The following is a 19798-nucleotide window of genomic DNA, read 5'->3' as shown; positions in this document are numbered from 1 at the left end:
CTCTTCCTTTCTCTACCTCTTCCTCCTCTTCTCCCTCATTCATCTCCCACTGGATAATGTAGACTTTAGCCATGATGAGCAGTTGAGCAGGAAATACGGGCCGCTTATCACCATCCTGGAAAGCCCAGACCCCCCGACCCGTGGCCAGGTCAGCCCCAAGCCCCCCGACAACCGTCTGACGTCGATTAGAACATCGGAGAGAGCTCTAGAACGAGTATCCTCCTACATGTCAGGTAGATGATACTTCACCTACCTCCTACCTATGATTGGCCATGGGAATTTGTATACCGCAGCACCACTACTGTACATCTCTCCCTCCTATTCATCCCGACTGTCCTCGTACTCCTCCCGTCTTCCCCATCGCACCAGCCTCGCTCGACCTGCATCTACCTACAGGACGGTACCTACACTACCTCCTAGTCCAAGGCTGGGCTGATGTAGCTCAGGCGCACTGAGAATCCGAACTTTCCGAACTCCGGCGGGGCAGAGCTTCAATATGGTACCTCAGCTATGGCTTCATACTTTGAGCCTGGACCATAATCGCCTCAGGCCAGCAGATCACTTTCGCAAATCTTCCACTGGTACAGCCATGCTGCTCAACTCATATGGAGGATGGAGTGCGCATAGCAGAATCCGAGCGGCGAGCGACACATTGACCAGGACAGCACTCCGCTCAAATCTGCTAACTTAGAACCCTACCTACACCAGCCACGACTCGCGGCGATTGATACATTCGCCGGAACGAGAATCTGCGCACACTTCGGCCAACCTCGATAGTACCTAAAGGGAACGATGTTTCTCCCGGCAAACCGAACCATCTCTTCGACAGCGACACGACAGCGACACGATGTCATAGAAGCAGCCGCTCGATACTGGCTATAGACGCAGAGTACCGCACAACACGCCCGCTACGTCGATACGACGCTGCACATTTTCGAATAATGACTTGCATCGTAACGAGCAAAATTCGACAAGAACCATACAAAGGTAGGTGGTGATCTCGGTGGAGTCAACGCGCCACAGTGACGAAGAAGAAGAAGAAGAAGAAGAAGAAGGGCAGACATGGACGGGACAAGTCGAGGAGGCATCTGAAGAGCTGGAGACATCTGAAGAAGGCGGCAGCAGAGATACCCACAGCGACGACGGCGACAGGACCGAAGACGCGGCCCATGAGGCACACTGCACATCTCATATGATATTGCAGTGGAGGAGACAGCAACTCCACGACCACAGCCCTGCGGACTCGCTTTCCAAAATGGTCTATTGCCTTTCCGCACGCGCCATGGAGACGGGTTAGAAATCACGTTGTAACTACTGCCTATTTGATGCGACCACCCAACACGAGCCAAGGATGATGTGAAAGATCATCAGCGCCGAGCCTTGCAGCGGGATCCCAAGTAAGCATCTTGCTCATAAAGTCCACAAAACTTGCCCGCTCTTCTTCTCCCACAAAAGTAGCCCGATCATGTAGGCTTTGGGGCGACGGTACAGCATCGGGGTGCAGAAATTCACCTGTTCCGAGTCATTAGCAAGTAAGTACATGGAGCCACCAGAGCGAGTCCTCCTCCACCTACCAGTACTCGGGTCGAAATGTGGTCCACCATAGAACGAGCATGCGTCGGTACAGAGCTCGCCCTTCGAGTTCTCTAGTGCTGGTGTCCATTTCCAGGCACCACTTTGCGCTCGCTGCTTCAGCAACGCAGGGCTGGGAAACCCGAGCACGGAACACATTTGGGCCAAATGTATCACGGGATCATACGTGCTGGGTGCAGTAGGGTGACTGGGCTGGAACAGATCTGCGCCACTGGCCAACGTCCATATCTATAGTCTCAATCAGCATCCTGTCGAAAGGAGAGAGCATTTCTGGACATTAATACCAAGTTTCCAAAATTCCAAATGTCCACGCTATGTGACCAACCCCAGCCCAGGAGGACTTCGGGTGCGCGGTATACATCGGGTTGGATGGGATATGCGCCAAAATCACCATCATCAGCCTGGTCGAAATCGGTAATCATGGGTACGCTGACATATGATTTCAGCGGACCGAAATCGCTATACGACTGGAATACACGACCGTAGGGAGTCTCTTGAAACATCTGCTCAGAATGCTGAAGCTGCCGAGCCCTTTCGGGCAAGACGGAGTCGTGCTCGAAGCTGACGAGGATATTATCCAGTTTCAAGTCTGTTCTGTCAGTACCGTACCACAGCAATATCATCAGACATCTCAAACACCTACCAGTGTGTGTAATATGACATTTGGAATGCAAATAATCCAAGCCCACCAATAGCGCATGCACATATACTTTCAGAAGTGGAATCGGTATCCGACCGCCCGGAAATCTCCACTGATAACAACCCAAAGTCTCTCGCAAAGGCTGATATACCAAACAGAGATGGGTCCCGACCTTTGTCCTGATCTCGAAACTATCCATTACTCTCCTCACCAGAGGAGATCCTCGATGTGTAGGATCCGCCGTCGCGAGACGCTGATGCATGTCTAATTCATGTCGAATCGCATCCTGGTCGACATTGCAATTGTTGAACTTGATGGCAACAAATGATTGTTGTTGCTTCTGCTGCCAGAAGTTTCTAAAGAGGAGAAAAAGACAGCCGTCAATATCCTATTACGAGTAGTGCGTGTGCCCGATTGACAGTTCCCATAACACTACCAAAAAAAAGACAAAAATAAAAAAAAAAAAGAAAAGGGAAAAAAAGAACATACCTCCATCTCCCTCTCCCCGGCCATCTCCCCCTCTCCTCAGCCAACCACACCGTAGAATTTCTCCCCCAGCCCAATTTCGAAATCATCGAATATTTTCCCTCTGCAACAACATCTCCTGGTGAGACGGGATAAAAAACATTCTTCTTGTTGGATAGATGAGATTCATTATTATTGTTGTTGTCTTTGTTGTCGTCTTGTAAGAGTATTTCTTCTTCGAATGGAGTTTGCCCCGTGCGTTTCGGAAGTGCTGTGAGAGTTAGTGGGCGTGTTGCTTTTGCTGCTGCTGCGTTGGAGGACCTGATTAGGGGGGATAGGGATAGGGGGGATTGGCATAATAGGAAAGATGCTGCTTTTGAAAGGCGCATTTTCTTTTTTTTTCGAGAGGGAAGAGATTAGACACTCTTTGGTAAATCAGGTAGATGTACTGTATGTGTGATGTGTAATGTGTGATATGCAAAAGGTATTTGGTTCGCGATATGTGTTGTATGTTATTAGGATGTAGATAGATATGGATTGATGTCAATGTGGCACAGCAGGGCTGCTGGGACGGGGAGGGGCGGGAATGCCAAGGTATGTGTTTGTGTTTGTGTATGGTTACATATGGGACTGTGGGACTGTGACACTGTTTGATTGTGTGACTGTGTGACTTAGATGTCAAGTTTTTCTGAAGGTAAGGTATTGTATATATACTGTACTGATTCATCTTCTTCACCAACGGAGTGGTAGGAAGGTTACCTAGGTATGTAGGTAGGAGTAGGAGTAGGGGTAGGAGTAGGAGTAGGAGTAAAAGTGAGAATGCTTCATCCAATTGTTCATCACCTTCTCAACTTCCTTCTTCTGATGTTCACTCTCCTCTCCACGAACGACATGCTGATGATATTGGTCATGTCCATGACAATATGATAATGATATTGCTATTGATAATGCGATCAACTACGCCACACCCAATCCATCAATCTCTCCCTGTTCATTATTAGACTGCTTCCCCGACGCGCCGGCAATGGAATAACTCGCTCTCCACCGCATTTTAATCCCCGTCCCTTTGCCTCGTTCCGCCCCAATCAATCGTATCGTCTGCGTGATACCATTTTGCTGATGAGGAGCCAGACTGCGGCCAGATTGGGGTTCAAGTTTGAGTGATAGACCCTATTTGTGCTCTGGTTAGGACATGATTTGGATGGAGCTAGAATGTGGGAAGGAATTGAGTCAGGGAGGAGGTCCGTACCTTTGTCACAGCCAGTTGAAAAGTCAAATCGGTAATGGGTTGTGCAGTGGCGTTGGAGATGCGGCTTTGAATGAGGAGTTCGGAATCATTAGATCGCGAGACTTTGAAAATGGTGTGGATGGTGCTTTTGGTGACGGTGATTTCTGTGGGTTGATCCGGAAGTGCGGAGCTAAATTCCCATTCGTCGTCGACGGCGGCCGGTGCTGGTGTTATTGTTGATGTGGTTGACGTGGAAGGGGCGGGACTCGAGGAACTGCCGTTACTGGTGCTGCCCATGCCAAGGAGATCGAGGTTTTGAGATGAAGCTTTGGAATGTGATGCATGCTGGAAAGGTGATGCTTGTCGAGGTGGTGTGGCGAGAGATGCGAATGGGTCGGATTTCTTCGCTTGATGTTGCTGCAACGATGCGGGTATAGGTGTTGCAGACTTTGAAGAAGGCTGCTGTGGGCTGAAGAGACTGAAGTTCGATGCGGGAGCTTGTGCAGGTATCGCTTTTTGTGTGGTGTTGAAGATGGAGCCGGATGCCTGTGGTTGGTTGAACTGTGCCATGATGTCGACGCTGCCGTTGGAGCCACTCCCCCCAAGTGAGATGCCACCTCCAGATCCATAGTTGCCGTCGCCCATGTTGAGGCCCAGCAGATCGTCCTCTAATGCATTTCCCGTCTGCTTCGGCGCTGCTGTCGAGGACTGAGACTGCGTGGGCTCTGCTGGAGCTGCGTCTTCCATGCCTCCAAAATCAATCAGAGACAGCTCACCGCCGCCTCCCTGCTTCACACCTGCTCCACTGACACCCAGCGTGCCCTTGGGAATCGCATTCGCCCCCTCCACATCCCCCTTCTTGATCAATTTATAGCGCTCGATGGTTCGGTGTATCGAGTCGTTGATTTCAAACAGCTTCGCCACCGCCTCATGGTCTTCACTCTCCTGTTCGCACATTTTCTGAATCTTGGGATGTGCACTCGCCAAGGCGTTGGCCAGCTCCTCGAAGACGTCTCCTTCCTGGACCTTCTCACCCGGTTGCACACCCTGCATCATCTCTTCCAACAGCTTCGCTTTCTGCTGAATCCTCCCCACTTCCTCGGCCGCTTTTGCGCGATAGTCCGTCTTGTGCCGCGTATCGTAGCCCGCCATGACCTTCATCAGCTTGTTGGCTTCTTGCAGATCGTGCGGCGTCCCTCTGCGGATCAGTTCCTGCAGTTTCGCACTCTGTGCCGCCTGTTCTTCCGCCTCCATCTCCTCGACGCTCTTCAGGTTGTCGCTGGGGTTCAGCACCGCCGCATCTTCGCGGCTGATCTGGGGAAACTGATATCCTTTGTAATGCAGCAAGCGGTGCATGTCCCGGATGAAGCCCAGGTCCTCCTTGTACTTGCTGGTCTCGCAGATTGTGCGCCGCCATTCCTCAATCAGCTCGAGGATGCGGTTCTGGACGCGTGTGGTTCGGATGGGTGGTCGTTCGGGAAAGCGGCGCACGAGCTCGTTCAAGAAGTCTTTGGTGGAGATTTGCAGGTGAAAGGGATAGCCGCAGTTCTTGACGCAAATGTCGAGCAATGACAGGGCCAGTAACGAGACGTTGGCATTGCGGTGGTTGATGTACTTGACGATATCGACGGCCGCCTCGCGGGGGGCTCCCCCCTTCTTCGCGTTGATCAAGTCGGCAATCTCCAGCGAGAGAGCCAGATTCGGCTCGAAATTCTCGGGTGAACAGGCTTGCTGGATATATCGTTGGAGGGGCGTGTGGGCGGGTTCGGTGGGATATGCGAATCGGTCGCGGGCAGCATAACGCGCCGATGCTGCCTCCATTGTGGACTCCTGGACTCCTTTTTCCCTTTTTCCCCTTTCCCTTGCCGTTATGCAGAAATGTACCGGCCAGCCAGTTTTGTGGCGGAGGAAGAAGTGAGTCTGTAGTGTTGCTTATGCATGGGGTGATATGAGCTGGTCGGGTGCTGCCGCGGGGGATGTGAACGATACGTCACCAAGGCATCAAAATCGAGATACAATGGATGTACATTTATACGCCTCCCTCCATACCACCACCACCACCACTACCACTCTTCCACCAACGACAATCCATTGACGAGGAAGACAGAGCAAACATGGTCCGCCACAAGAAAGACTTCAAAGGCGCCAAGTCCAAGCACGGCGGCGGTGCAAAAACATTCGCACAGCACACGAACCCCGACAATCCCTCCAGCACCACGCACAAACGCCCCTCGTTCAAAGCTGCGGCGTGGGACTTGAACCACTGCGATGCCAAGCGCTGCTCCGGCAAACGTTTGATGCGGCTTGGTCTGATGCGCGAACTGCACGTCGGCCAAAAACATCAAGGACTCGTCATCTCCCCCAAGGGAAAACAACTCTGCAGTCCCGCCGATCGCGACATCTTGGAGCAATACGGTGCGGCTGTGGTTGAAGCGAGTTGGAATCGCATCGAGGAAGTCCCTTTCAACCGCATCGGAGGACCCAATCCTCGACTCTTGCCATATCTCATTGCTGCAAACCCGACAAACTATGGGAAACCGTGGAGATTAAACTGTGTCGAAGCCTTGGCCGCCACTTTCGCCATATGTGGGCACTTGGACTGGGCCGAGGAGATCTTGGGCACGTTTAGTTACGGACAGTCGTTTCTGGATATCAACGAGGAGGTGTTGAAGAGGTATGCGGAGGCGGGAGACGAGGAGGGCGTGAAGAAGGCCGAGGAGGATTGGTTGCAGAAGATTGAGAATGAGTGGAAGGAAGATCGGGAGGAGCGGGAGGCGAATAAGGAGGATGCGTGGAGGGGTGGGAATCTGAATCACAGGCAGCCTAGACTGACTGGTGATGGGGATAGCGATGACGATGACGATGATGGGAGCGAACACGGCAGCGACACAAGTAGTCTGGGAGGGATACAACTCGGCGGACCCAAACCTGGCGAGAAGAGTCGGATCCACGGTAACACAGCAGAAGCAGGCGGCTCCGGAGAAGAAGAAGACGGGAATGATGATGACGAGGAGAGAGATCCATACGGCCTACCACCCGACGACGATGACGACGAAGAAGAAATGGCCGAGCTACGAAGAAGAGTCCTCGCATCCAAACCCTTCACCAACAACACCAACAAAGCAGATCCATCCTCAACAGAGAAACCCCCTCTAGAACGCATACAACGTCCCACTGCAGAATCCCAGCAAGATGTACCCGTCGACTCCGACGCCGAATCTGGCTCCGATATCAATCTCAACGACGACGACGCCGATTTCGATAACATCATGAACGCCGCTCCCGTCACCGACCGCGCCGGCATCACTGCTGCTCAACGAAAACGCGCCATGGAGAAGGAAGGAAAACTGAGTGCAACTTTCAGTCGAGCGGTGATTGATGCGTCGAGTAAGAGTTTGGGGAGTCGTTGAAAATGAAAAATCTCCATCGAGTTGATATGGTGGCTAGATATCCTGCCTGGTAGTGAATGATTGGGTGATTTATTGCAGGAGACGAACCTTTAGACCTTCTAGAGATACATGTATATACTCTCCCTGCCATAAGCGGGCAGTTTTATCATGAAGCAATGTCTGATGGATGTTGCATATGATCACATTCTCTCACAATCAAGACTTCCGAGTACGGTAGGTCTGGATTAACGGACAGCCGCGAATTTTAGAGAATTCGGAAAGGGAACATGTCAGCCAGTACATGTAGCTCTCACGTCGTGATCTGGTGGAATGTACAAGGTAGGTAATGAATGTAACAGTACGACAAGTGGATGGGCTGGATGTATACATGACACATGATACTTACTAGGTACTGTATGTATGTATGCGAACTTCTCTAACGAAATCATCACTCCATCGCTTTCTTGATTCCGGTCATCTGCATCATCATAATTTAGAGAGAAGAAAAAAACGCTCAATTGTCCGTCTTGTCTGTTGACATGCTTTCATGTTACGAGAAAAAATCCCTCTCCTCCCAGTGCTGCGCTGCGCAGTTCCATGTCATACCTATCATTCATTCCCTCATTTGCCGTCTCTTCGCCCTGAATCTGCTCCTCCTCAAGCGCCCTCACTACCAAACTCTTTGGTCCACTCCGCATTATGCACCAAATCCTCCTTGCTCACCGTCGGCCGACTCCCCTTGATGGCTTTGATAAAGTCTTTCACCTGCAAAGGAGGTTCAAGCAATTGCTCCGTCTCGACCTGCGTCCAATTCATTTCCTTTGCCCCGGCATCCCCGGGACTACAAGGAGTCAGTTTCGCAAGTTTCTTCCCACTGCCCTCTGGATCATCCACTTCCACTTCCTTGTAATGCGTCGCGGTTTGGATTTTCCGTACTGGCTGCATCAACGCATCTTGCACAGCAATACTAATGTCTGATCCGGAATACCCCTCGGAATACTTGGCCAGAGATTTATAATCTTCGGGTCCAAGTTCGCAGGGGGTGCCACCGACGGCCAATTCGAACATTTTGCATCTTGCGGGGAAGTCGGGGAGCGAGATGTGGACTCTTCGTTGGAAACGTCTTCGGATTGCTGCGTCAAGTTGCCAGGGGATGTTGGTGGCTCCCAGAATTAGTACGCCTTTGCTATCGCGACCTACACCGTCCATTTGCACGAGGAGTTCCGTCTTGATTCTGCGCGAAGCTTCGCTCTCGCCTTCCCCGCGGGGACCGCAGAGGGCGTCAATTTCGTCGATGAAGATGATTGAGGGGCGGTTTTCGCGCGCGAGGTTGAACAGTTGTTTCACGAGGCTGTCCTTCACGTTAGCCTTCATGCCGTCATAGCGTCACTGTAAACATCCAATGATGGACATACCGCTCCGATTCTCCCATCCACTTGGACACCAGGTCCGAGGAAGATACGCTGAAAAACGTACTATTCGCCTCCGTCGCAACAGCCTTTGCCAGATACGACTTTCCCGTCCCCGGCGGTCCATATAATAGAATTCCTTTCCAGGGCTGCCTCTTGCCCGTAAACAAATGTGGAAACTTGATCGGTAGAATGACAGCCTCTTTCAACGCCTCCTTGGCAGCTTCCAGTCCAGCAACATCCTCCCACTTGATATTGGGCTTATCAGTCAAGATGGCTCCCGCCAACGCACCCCGCAATTTCTTGGAATCCGCATCTTGCTCCTCGTCGTCCCCCTTGGCCTTCCCACTGCCATTCGACGCCGTCCCATTCGCGCCCATGGCCGCAGGTTTCCGTTTCCCGTCCTGCTCGGCTAAGTGATTCTTGAGCTTCTCCGCGCGTTCCATGTACTCCGCTGCCTTCTGGCGTATCATCTCCTTTGATTTCTGGTTCTTTTCCCATTTGAGCGCGAGCATGAACAGTTCGAGGGAAGAGTAGTATTGCTGGTAGGCTTTTTCATAGTCGCCGGAAGTGTCTAGTTCGATGGCTTTTTTGACCTGCTCGATCGCGCGGCCGAGGAAATCGGTGTTGGACATGTTGATGGAGGAGATGTACCGCGATGCTGCGCGAGGCAGCCTTCTCCCAGGGAAGTGGGGCTATACCGTGTCGTCGGAGGTGTGAGGGCGACAGGCAGAGCAGGGCGAAGGAGATGGAGTGGGAGGGAGGGAGAGTGAGTGAGTGGTCAGTGTTGTGGGTGGAAGTGGTCGTTGCTGCGATTAACGACGAGACTAAACCATGTCCAGGACTCCAGGTGCATCCACTTGCGCGGGACGATGCGATCCGTCGAATGGCGGGGGAACTGTTTCCGACACTCTCACACTCACACACTGACACGGAGGCACAACTTCACTTGACTTCACTTGACTTCACTTGGCGCTCTCGTTCTCCCTCTCTCATCCGGCAACCCCCTTTTTTAGACCAAGCCCAGGAATCATCATGGCAGACCGCGCCAAGCTCCAGGCGCTCTCCGACGACTACCAAACCCTACAGACACAGCTCAGCGAACTCATATCTGCCCGTCAAAAACTGGAAGCGCAACAACAAGAAAATAAAGGCGTACAATCTGAATTCAAGGGCTTGAAAGACGATGCTACCATTTACAAGCTCGTCGGCCCCGTACTGTTGAAGCAAGATACGACCGAGGCGAAAAGCACAGTGGACGGCAGATTGGACTTCATCGAGAAGGAAATGTAATTTCAGCCTCCCCATCAATGACCAGTGGAGTTGCAGACTGTTGACCTTTTCCACTACAGCAAACGATTTGAAGACAACATCAAGACCATGCAGGATAAGAGTGAGGGGAAGAAGATGGAGGCAAGTAGACTGCAAACGAGTGATGATCAACTGTGCGCTGACGATGGGTGTACCAGATTATGCAAATCCAATCTCAAATGCAACAAGCTCCTGCCTCTGCTTGAAAGACATCTGCAGCTCTGACAGCAGCGCATGCGCTCGAACCACGAAGTTGGTTGAGGTGTTCATCGGTACACCTACCAGAGCAGAGCGGAACTCATCTCAAGTCTCATGGCGACCGCTCGAGATGTTCCAAGGTATGGAAGCTGGCGGCCTACCCATAAGAGCACGACGGTACCGCGAAGCCGAAGGTAAACGCATCTCATATGCTATGACGACCGCCGAACCGAATGGGCGGGCAGTTTGAGATGCGAAGCAATTGCATTTAGGTTCACATTGGGCCTGGGCGACGAAGCTGGCATACTTGGCAAGGCGAGTAGCACCAAAGCTGGTATACGAGCTAGTCTGACGAGCCCAAATCCTAGACTGCGAAGCTCAATCGCTATCTAAAGCAAGTCAATACAGTGATGACATTCGCAGCCTGAATCCACTCTCATCGCGCAAAATCAAGCCGAAGATCACGCCAACCCTCGAGTCTACTCGTCCGCCTCTTTCACAACGCGTTCGCAGGCATTAATTACACTCCTTCTCCTTCTTTGATTCAACTCAACTACAATTCGCCCTCCAGCGACCTCCATTATCATGGGCATCCCACTGCGTGTTGAAAACACACCCATTAAATTCTTCGTAGCAAGGATTGGACTACAATCATTTCACAACTCATCAATACTCTTCCCATGATACAAAATTTCTACTATTCATCTGGCGACTTGCTTACAACAGTACATTTTTGCTGATCTCCGGTTACGTCGTCGACACAAGATCCGGTTCCGTATTTGGGGCCTCCGTAGACGGGCTTGCAGGACTTTTGTTGTTGAGGAGAAGAAAAGAGTTAGTCCGGGGGACGAACAAAGAGTATCTGGTAGGCACGAGGCAACAAAAGAGCAAGAGAGGGGAGTACTTACAGTACGTGCCCACACCGCCGAGGTGAAGAGAGTTGCGGTTGCGAAGAGGATGAATTTCATCGTGATTGGACTTGCTGGTTTGATCAAAAAGTGAAGAATCGATGCAGAAACAACGATTTGATCAGGTGTAAATGAGGGAAACCCGGTTCAAGGAACACCACTCCTACTAAATTATGACACGAGTCGAGCTGCAACTAGTACACGAGGTACACTGAGTACTTCCGTGGCGAGCAAGTGAGCGTTGGTGAGCCAAGAACGGTAGATTTTCGGGATCGTCATTACAATACTTCGGAGGTCTCACAGTGGCACCAAAGGAGCATGATCGCGTTTTGTCCCTCGCTGCTCCTTGTTCGGTGCAGAGTACGCGCCAAAACTCAGCCTGCTGACTTGACGTAGGTACCCAACACCTGCGGCAGGCCGATGATAACACGCACGCATTTGGGAAGATCTCATCGAATGTATGTATGTGCGACCGACTGGAAAATGCTACGACTGAACGAGGAGGTAGAAAGCCGACAGAGACAGCACTAAAAACAACAACAACGACGACGAAGCATGAAACACGAGAGTGACATGTGCAAAACCGAATCAAATGGCCAGAGAGCCACTCGTTCTAACTGCAAAATCTCCTTGCAGACCGACTGACTGACCAGACCGACTAACGATCCGGAGGTTGAACATCATTGAGATGCTACCATCTCCATCATGTCCATCATCATCATCATCGTCATCACCTTTAGACAGCACCATAGCACACCAAGAAATCCAGCTAGACTTCACCTCCCCAAGAGCCTCGAACCAAAACCTCTCTCTCTCTCACACACACTAAGTGCAAGTCGCCCGATATTTTCCCTCTGATCGGATAAACTCTCCATCGAAAGAGCACGAATTTCCATTATTGTAGCATGGCGCTCCCTATTTTCCACCAAAAAAAACATCAGTACTGCGTTCCAAAGAATGTATGACAGAGAAAAAAAAGAAAGGAGATTCAAGAGGGCATCTCGTCTCGTCTCGTCTCACTCACCTCTCTACAAGTCTGACCGATTCCACTTTCTGCAGTTCCGCGGTAACAAGTTCCACTTCCATGGCCTACTCCTCCGGTGACGGCCATGCATTCCTGTTGTTAAGAATACATTGGTTTTGGTGTTAGTGAATAGGTAATCAGCAGTTCTTTTGTGACTGATGCTGATGATGGGTTTGTGTAGTGAGGAGGAAGAGGGGGAATGAGAAGAAGAAGAATTGGGATGCGTACATCGCATGACACGAGAGTTGTGAAGAGAGCTGTTGCTATGAGGATGAGGAAGTTCATGATTTTGGAGTGGGAGTGATTGGGGGATTGATTGATGGGTTGATTGATGAATCGATGAATCGATTTGTCGTTCAGACTGGTAAATAGATACTCCAATGTGGGTGGTTCTTCCACGAGCAGCAGAAACATGCCCTGTATACATATCTCCTCCTCTCTTTCTCTCTCTCTCTTTATATCTCTCTTCCTCTCTATTTTTCTCTATTTCTGCAACATCTTCGGCATGCTTCGGATGGATAGCGACTCCATCTGTTACGAGAGCCCAGAAGTAGCCTGTAACACAGGGGCAGGTACTTCCCTGAGGGTACCGGGGAAGATATCCGTCCCTATAGCAGCAAAGCACATACACCTACTAGCTCTCTTTTCTTCCCTTTCAGACTATCTTTTATAACAGAATCATCAACCCTCTTCAACCTTCCCCAAACCACTATCTATCATCACCCAAAAAAAAACTCTCAAAGCCTTCCGATTTCTATGTACTATAGATTTTATATCACGACAAATACACGAAAAAGGGGCAAGGGGGGAATAGGTACTCTGAACAAAAAAACAAAACCTGGTTAGAAAAATACCTTACCCCGTCCCTACATGTACATTACATTAGTGAATGAATTCAACACGACACGTCATCATGCGAAGTTCTTGGACTCCTTGGCATTTTCATAATACTAGAAGCAATAGGAAATCCGGGAAAAACGATCGCTCAGTACCTACGGTAGGTAGTAGTAAGAAATAAAAATACTAGAAGCTTTGAAGGAAGGGGATTTTTTGCCCTCTCAAGACTAGGAAGTGTGGATTGATTGTTGTTTTTGCCGATCGAGATTTTTCGTATTTTGGACTCGTTGTTTGCTTCTGGATTTTATAAACAAATTCTTACATCTGCCGCAGGTTCTCAGATGACCTATCGCTACCCTTTTTCCTTCTCTACCAAGCCGCTTGGATTTACATAGAAAGGAGGGTTTGTGAACTCCGTCTGCAGTCTCGGATCCCGATTAGCGAAGACTTTGTATAGATGGATATACTGCATTACTTAGGTACGATGAAGTAGGCTACAGTCTATTCCCTAGGGGATAGCGAAACAGTTGTACGAGGTAGGATTGTGCTGGAGTGCGAGATCGAATGGTGTTGGTGCACTACGATTGACTCACTTCTTCGAAGGCCTTGATCGAATCTCTACTCAAGTGACTTTTTATACTGTATCTTTGGTATTCTGACTATAAAACTGCAATACGATTTCATATCCTAAGACAATGATTGAATATCTCCTAACCCCTTGCCACTAAGTCTATTTTATACTTTTCTTACTTTGGATATACTCCCTATATACAGCCTACAATAATGATAGAAACGAAGTATCAACAGAAAAAGCCCCATAGACTACAATTCGAACCAAATCTTGCGGGAAAAAAAAAGACATCAACACTCCCGGTACCGTGTACATTCTTAAACACGATCTAATACTGCCAAACACGAACTACACACCCATCAACGCAACGAAAAACCCCAATAATAATACTCAATCGATCGATCGATCGATCGAGCAGGAGAGAAGATAAGAGAAGAAACAAACAAACAAAATAAAAAAGAACAATTGATTCTTTTCTTCTTCTTCCGTAGCAGTCCAACGCTCGCTACCTATACCCAACGACCATTGTTGTCTCGATTCTATCAATCTATCCATCCATGATTTCCCCTCCCTCTCTCAATCCGAGTCTCACTCTCAAAAGAGCAGAGCTCAAAAAGAGCTGATATCTCTCTCTAACTACATCTCGCTCTGTATTTTCCCTCCGCAGAAATCCACTCGGCATTGATAGAGCATTGTGTATTGCTGACTCTGCATGGTGCGGACTATATAACAAACAAAAAAAAAAAAACAAAATCTCGTTAGCAATATGAAGCTTTTTCCCCTTTTGGTTGTAAATGATGTTTTTCCACTCACCTCCAAACAAACTTGCGCATTGGCAGAATTCATTTCACTCTCGTAACAGGCTCCCGAGCCGGATCCTCCATCGGTAAGACAATGCTATTGGGATGTCGAAGGAGAAGAAGAGAAGAAAATGTCAGCAATCGTCGTCGTCGTCGTCCTCCAGATAATAGATGTTCAGAAACGAATGCAGAGGATAAGAAAAAAAAATCATACCCAAGCCCATGCAGACGAGGAGAAGAAGGAGAAGTATCCGAAGAGTACGAATGAGATCTGCATCCTGACTGTCTTTCTCGTTGATCTTGTTCTTCTCGTTCTTGTTGTTCTTGTTGTTCTTGTTGTCGTTGATGAAGAAGATACGGACTATGTTCAATCCAAGAAACTGCAGAAACTCTGGTATATACGCGCGAAGGCTTGGCTGAGACAAGTGGAGGAGATTCTTCGGGGCGTGGATGCAAGTCTCCCATTACTTTTTGTTGGTTGTCTCGTCCCTCGTATTGTGGGTATTTGGTATATTGTAAAACAGTTAGGGGCAGGACGGACAAAAAGATAGGGCAGGAAAATCTCGGAGATTTTTTTGGGGGGGTTTTTGTTTCAGACCGAGTACAAAAAAAAAGGACGGATTATAAAGATGTATAAATTGATTGATTGATTGGTAGATTTCTGGCAAAAATGCCAAATGCCAATGCCAAATGCCCAGTCAAATAGATATCCATATCCCTTCCCTCTCAATATATATTCGAGCCTTTCTCTCAACGACCACGCGTAATTTCATTCTGCATCCCCCTTCCACCTGCCATTCGCGCCCCACTTCCAAACAGCGGTTTCCGGCCACCCAGCAGCAGCACCAACGAGACACAGGATTCGCGGTCATTTGACCCCTAAAAAAAGAGGGGCGGGTGGTGACTTCGGTCTTCGTGCGAGCCCGTTATCAAGAGGCAAACTAATGGGAGTAGGGGGCGATCGGAGGTCGGGTGATTAATTTCTCCAGTCTATTACACCAAGTTCCCCCTGTGTTGTACCGGTGGGAAACCGTGTTGGGGAGCAGCAGCCCTCATAGTAAGGTATTGTTTCGAACAGACCGATGGATTGATTGATTTGTTGTTGTTGTCCTTGACGTCCAAGTCCGGCCGGACTCCGAAGAGATCGCGTCGTCTTCCAAGTGCCGTCGGAGCAGGTCGAGGAGATCGATCGAAGCCTGATTGTTTTGTTGTGGCAACTAAACTATACCTCCGGGCCACCTGGGATCGAATGGGATTTTGGAGGTATTGTAGTGGACATAGTTGGGCTCAAAGTCCTCGTTGAACCGGAACAGACTTTCCATTGCAGATGCCCATTTCACCAGCATGCTCTCCGTGTACGCTGTTCCCCAGATTCCGAGACCCATGGGCACATTGTAGCCGTCTACATTGATGGGGATGGTAATGGCAGGATACTGTGCCGCATCGGGGACACTTGCCATGGCAGATGAAGAGCTGGCGCTGGCCACGTTGGGAATCAGCACTGCGTCGAGAGTGATTGTGGTGCCGTTGGGAAAAGTGTGGATGTAGGCACCATTGATGCAGGCTTCAGATCGAACTTGTCGCCAGTCTGGGACGGTTAAGTCAGTTAAAGCTCTTCTCTTTGCATACCTATCTTGGCAAAAACTCACGCAGCGCTGTCCAATACCGATCGGAACGAATGCCAGACGTTGCTACAGCGGCCACGAGTGCGTCCTGTCCACTCTTCCAGGGATAGGCACCTCCCAGCGCACCTGTCGAGTCGTTGTTCTGATTATTCCACACCACAAGATCTCCGAGATTCTCCAGCGGAAGTTCTTCTCGTCGACCCTTTGGCCAGGAAATCTTCTGCAGCCACTCTGTATACCCGTTGTACAAGTCCACATTGAGATATCGAGCGCTTTGCAGCCAATAGGGGGTGTTTGCAGCATCTCCCCAACCATACGCATTTTGGATTTCATCTGCATACGGCAAAGGCTCAGTGATGTTGATAATGGTAGCCCCAGCTTGCTTTAATTGTTCGATCCGCTCGAGAAACTTGACTTCGTTCCCAGGCGCTCTGATTCCGGCGACGGTCGACCACCAAATATGATAGGGGATGCCAAACACTGCACCACTCAGAGCGGATGAGTCGGTGGCAAACTGCGCGTGCCCAGCCGGAGGAGTTTTTCCCGTCTGCAACACCGACCAAGGATCATTCTCATCGACGCCGTACATGGCATCCAGCAACAGCGCCGCATCGTGTACATTCCGCGCAAACGTCCCCACAGAGTCACGATTGTGCGAGCCGGGAATGACACCATCCCGACTCGTCAAACCGACAGTAGGTTTCAATCCGACAACTCCAGCATGACCAGCGGGATGCAGCACAGAACCATGAGTCTCCGTGCCCACACTCAGTAAAATGTTATATCCCGCCACAGCCTGCGCGGATCCGGTCGAGCTTCCTGCAGTCTGCTGCGTGCCATTCCAGACATTTCGACACTGTCCGCCACGGTCAGACCAGCCTTCTGAGAAGTCGATGACTGCTCGGTGATCTGCATCCTCGGATTCATTGGCATGGCCGAGGATGACGACGCCGGCAGCACGAAGTTTTTTCACCACGAAAGCGTCATCTGCGACTTTACTGCCGAGAAGCGCAAGATTGCCGTCGGTGGTGTTCATCCGGTCGTCTGTGGCGATGTTATCCTTGACTAAGATCGGAATGCCATGGAGTGGACTTCGGATGGTGCCGTTGGCTCGCTCGCTGTCCAAGCCTTGAGCGATGGTCTGCCAGTCTGGATTGATCTCGATCACATGATGGAGAAATGGGTTGGTCTTTGCAATGCGGTCCACGTAGCATTGGCTCAATTGCTCGGCTGTGAGTTGTCCGTTCCCGAAGTACTGATTTCATCATCAGCGATATTGGTGATTTGTGCGTGTGATGGGGTGTGTCTGTACTTCCTGTAGCACGGCCACAGTCACATCTTTGATAACAACCCCATTGCACGGTTCCAGGGGAAAGGGGTTGGACTCAGGCTCGTGAGCATTGATACTCTGAAGCACGAATGAGGATACAACAAGAGCGGGAATCCAGGAGAATGAAGGCATGGCTTCGCTGGCCGAACGGGATTGCCGACCGACCTCACGCGGTACATGGTTATGTAGCTGGCCTGCAGTTTGATAGGCCAGGCCGGCCAAGGCTAGGGATGAAGTGGCTTGGCAATCATCCTACCTGTTCCGCCTCGCGATGAGTGAGGTGGCGAAGAGATTTGTTAATACATTATCATTTTGCCTACTCTTCTGCGTATTCTATCAACGACGTTAGTGTGTCTATCATGTCGAAAAACAGCCCAATTTGGCTTCTTGTATTATTGCGCATACGGGCTATACGTTGGCGACATGAGACTCGATCTTGGCGCATCCTGTTCGACACGGTGACTTTCTAGTCGCCACGGTCAGTCGCGCAAAATCATACGCAGAGAAGAGTAGATTCAGCGTCTTCCAGCATTACTGCTGTTACAGTACTGTGTCATTCATCTTGTTCAACGGAGACGAGGCCTGAGGCGGACACGTAGGCATGGCAGCGTATCCCTTTTCCACGTTCTGAGACTGTTCGAATCATGGCACGCCTGTCATCTGCTTTTGTTTTCCGTTTGGACGTCAGCTGCTCGAGGATCGTTTTTGTTCGGTTGGCTGATATTCGTGCCACAAAGATGTAAGCTCGGGATATACATATCCGTGACGCTCTCAAGCGCGTGTGTAAGCCCGAAGGCATACAAATCTTCTGATCGGTCTATTGTGCTGAGAGACTGAACTGGAAACTTGGTAGGCTGATGAAACTACGCCCATCTTTCCAATGTGGTGCGTGGTATGTAGGCCTCCTGTGTATGTGTGTGTCAGATGACGACTTTTGATGTATCAATGTTGTTACAGGCTGGATGAATGTGCCGAAAACGCCGACCTGGTCTCGGCCCCTTCAAAGAACTTCTCAAGCACATTATGCTTAAAGGGATGACAGGTAGAAATGCCGAAGGGAGAGTGTAGTTGACGTCGAGGTGGTGTCTTGCTTGTTTCATGGGGTTGGCGTGTCTTTTTGGTCTAGAAATGCTAGTGATTATGGACTTGACGATAACCCGATAATCTCCCATCGAGCAGTACTGCTGCGTAGGTATTCTGTGGCAATTCATGGTGCCTTGTGACTGTCTTGCACCAGGTTGGCGGTAATGCTGGAGAGCTGGCAACGTCCATGACCGGTATTTTGAGACCAGTATACCTGGGATCTTGCTTCGTATTCTCGGACCTGCGCAACACATAACACATGCGTAATCCCACTGACTTCTGTCCGTACATTCCTTCAGCCCTCACACTCCGTCGATCTTTCACAATCTTTCCAAAAGAGAGATACTATCACAATCATCATGAAGACTACTCAAGTCGTCCTGCTTCTGAACGTTGCCCTGGGCACTAACGCCCTCGTTGCTGCACCCAAAGGTACGTTGTGTTGCTCGCCCGAGCGATTGTGATTGCTTTGGACTTTACTGACATGCCCATAGACATCAGCTACGCAAAACGTCAAGCTGGGCTCTGCGTCGTTGGAAGAAACTCTGCTTGCAACGGTGATCCTTATGACGAGAACGGCCGTGACGGCAAGACGTGGTCCAACTGGCATCGATACCAGATCGAACCAAAGGCGAAGCGTGAAGCAGACCCAGCGTATGGAATCTGCGTAGTAGGCGCAGATTCTCCATGCAACGGCCCAACTTGGAGAGGAGGTGAAAAGCGCGAAGCCGAGCCAGTTCCCGCTCCCGCTCCAGTGGAGGAGGAAAAGCGTGAAGCAGACCCGGCATATGGGCTTTGCGTAATCGGCGTTGATTCTCAATGCAACGGCGAGGGCTGGGGGCCTGAAAAGCGCGAAGCCAAGCCAGCTCCAGCTCCAGTGGAGGAGGAAAAGCGTGAAGCCGAGCCCGAGGCCGACAGAACCATCTTCTTCGACGTCGAGCCATCCGGACCCTGCGAAGTTGGAAGAGAATCTTCTTGCAACGGTGGTCGATGGGGACTAGAAGAGAAGCGTGAAGCCGAGCCCGAAGCCGACAGGACCATCTTCTTCGACGTCGAGCCATCTTGGGGGCTCGAAGAGAAGCGTGAAGCCGAGCCCGAAGCCGACAGAACAATCTTCTTCGACGTCGAGCCATCTGGACCCTGCGAAGTTGGAAGAGATTCTCCTTGCAACGGTGGTCGATGGGGGCTCGAGGAGAAGCGGGAGGCCGAGCCTAAGGTGGACAGGCATACATTCTTCGACGTCCAGCCATCCGGACCTAACAATTAGGGGGAGGAAGAAGACGATATTGCAGAATTCGGCGTTTTGAGGGGGTTAGTTTAAGGGGTTGTGGGCTGTCTGTTTAGATATATTCATTTGAGAGAAAAGTCATACATATAGTCTGGATCC

At 50.3% G+C, this 19798-nt stretch overlaps 6 protein-coding genes across 6 annotated transcripts; 2 read left to right on the top strand and 4 right to left on the bottom strand.

Moving 5' to 3' along the window:
• Positions 1 to 189: 189 nt before the first annotated feature.
• Positions 190 to 3147, bottom strand: SEPMUDRAFT_151679 (kinase-like protein). Its single transcript, XM_016906976.1, has 5 exons — positions 2723 to 3147; positions 2237 to 2589; positions 1878 to 2182; positions 1575 to 1821; positions 190 to 1512 (listed from the first exon to the last, which is right to left on the bottom strand). The coding sequence occupies exons 1-5, from the start codon at positions 3085 to 3087 to the stop codon at positions 1319 to 1321; spliced, it is 1464 nt and encodes a 487-aa protein (XP_016756835.1). The 5' UTR covers positions 3088 to 3147; the 3' UTR covers positions 190 to 1318.
• A 466-nt stretch (positions 3148 to 3613) lies between these two features.
• Positions 3614 to 5828, bottom strand: SEPMUDRAFT_128353 (VHS-domain-containing protein). The gene is made up of 2 exons (XM_016902212.1): positions 3948 to 5828; positions 3614 to 3868 (listed from the first exon to the last, which is right to left on the bottom strand). Exons 1-2 carry the CDS (start codon positions 5745 to 5747, stop codon positions 3656 to 3658), a joined length of 2013 nt encoding a protein of 670 aa, XP_016756834.1. The 5' UTR covers positions 5748 to 5828; the 3' UTR covers positions 3614 to 3655.
• Positions 5829 to 5993: 165 nt separating this feature from the next.
• SEPMUDRAFT_151678 (DUF367-domain-containing protein) lies at positions 5994 to 7493 on the top strand. The gene has a single exon (XM_016906975.1). The coding sequence runs from the start codon at positions 6041 to 6043 to the stop codon at positions 7334 to 7336; it is 1296 nt and encodes a 431-aa protein (XP_016756833.1). The 5' UTR covers positions 5994 to 6040; the 3' UTR covers positions 7337 to 7493.
• A 295-nt stretch (positions 7494 to 7788) lies between these two features.
• On the bottom strand, positions 7789 to 9528 carry SEPMUDRAFT_151677 (vacuolar sorting ATPase Vps4). The gene is made up of 2 exons (XM_016906974.1): positions 8731 to 9528; positions 7789 to 8666 (listed from the first exon to the last, which is right to left on the bottom strand). The coding sequence occupies exons 1-2, from the start codon at positions 9357 to 9359 to the stop codon at positions 7973 to 7975; spliced, it is 1323 nt and encodes a 440-aa protein (XP_016756832.1). The 5' UTR covers positions 9360 to 9528; the 3' UTR covers positions 7789 to 7972.
• A 210-nt stretch (positions 9529 to 9738) lies between these two features.
• Positions 9739 to 10260, top strand: SEPMUDRAFT_72812 (prefoldin subunit 6; the record flags this gene model as incomplete). Its single annotated transcript, XM_016910002.1, has 2 exons — positions 9739 to 10013; positions 10077 to 10260. Exons 1-2 carry the CDS (start codon positions 9760 to 9762, stop codon positions 10258 to 10260), a joined length of 438 nt encoding a protein of 145 aa, XP_016756831.1. The 5' UTR covers positions 9739 to 9759.
• A 5423-nt stretch (positions 10261 to 15683) lies between these two features.
• On the bottom strand, positions 15684 to 17373 carry SEPMUDRAFT_17810 (amidase signature enzyme; the record flags this gene model as incomplete). Its single annotated transcript, XM_016908298.1, has 3 exons — positions 15684 to 15961; positions 16023 to 17253; positions 17311 to 17373. Coding segments are annotated over 3 exons (1572 nt in total), but the record flags the coding sequence as incomplete, so codon positions are not given.
• Positions 17374 to 19798: the final 2425 nt, after the last annotated feature.

The sequence above is a fragment of the Sphaerulina musiva genome, assembly GCF_000320565.1.
Source record: "Sphaerulina musiva SO2202 unplaced genomic scaffold SEPMUscaffold_11, whole genome shotgun sequence".
NCBI lineage: Eukaryota > Fungi > Ascomycota > Dothideomycetes > Mycosphaerellales > Mycosphaerellaceae > Sphaerulina > Sphaerulina musiva.
Note: the sequence above shows the minus strand (reverse complement) of the source record. Positions and strands in the feature narration are given on the sequence as shown.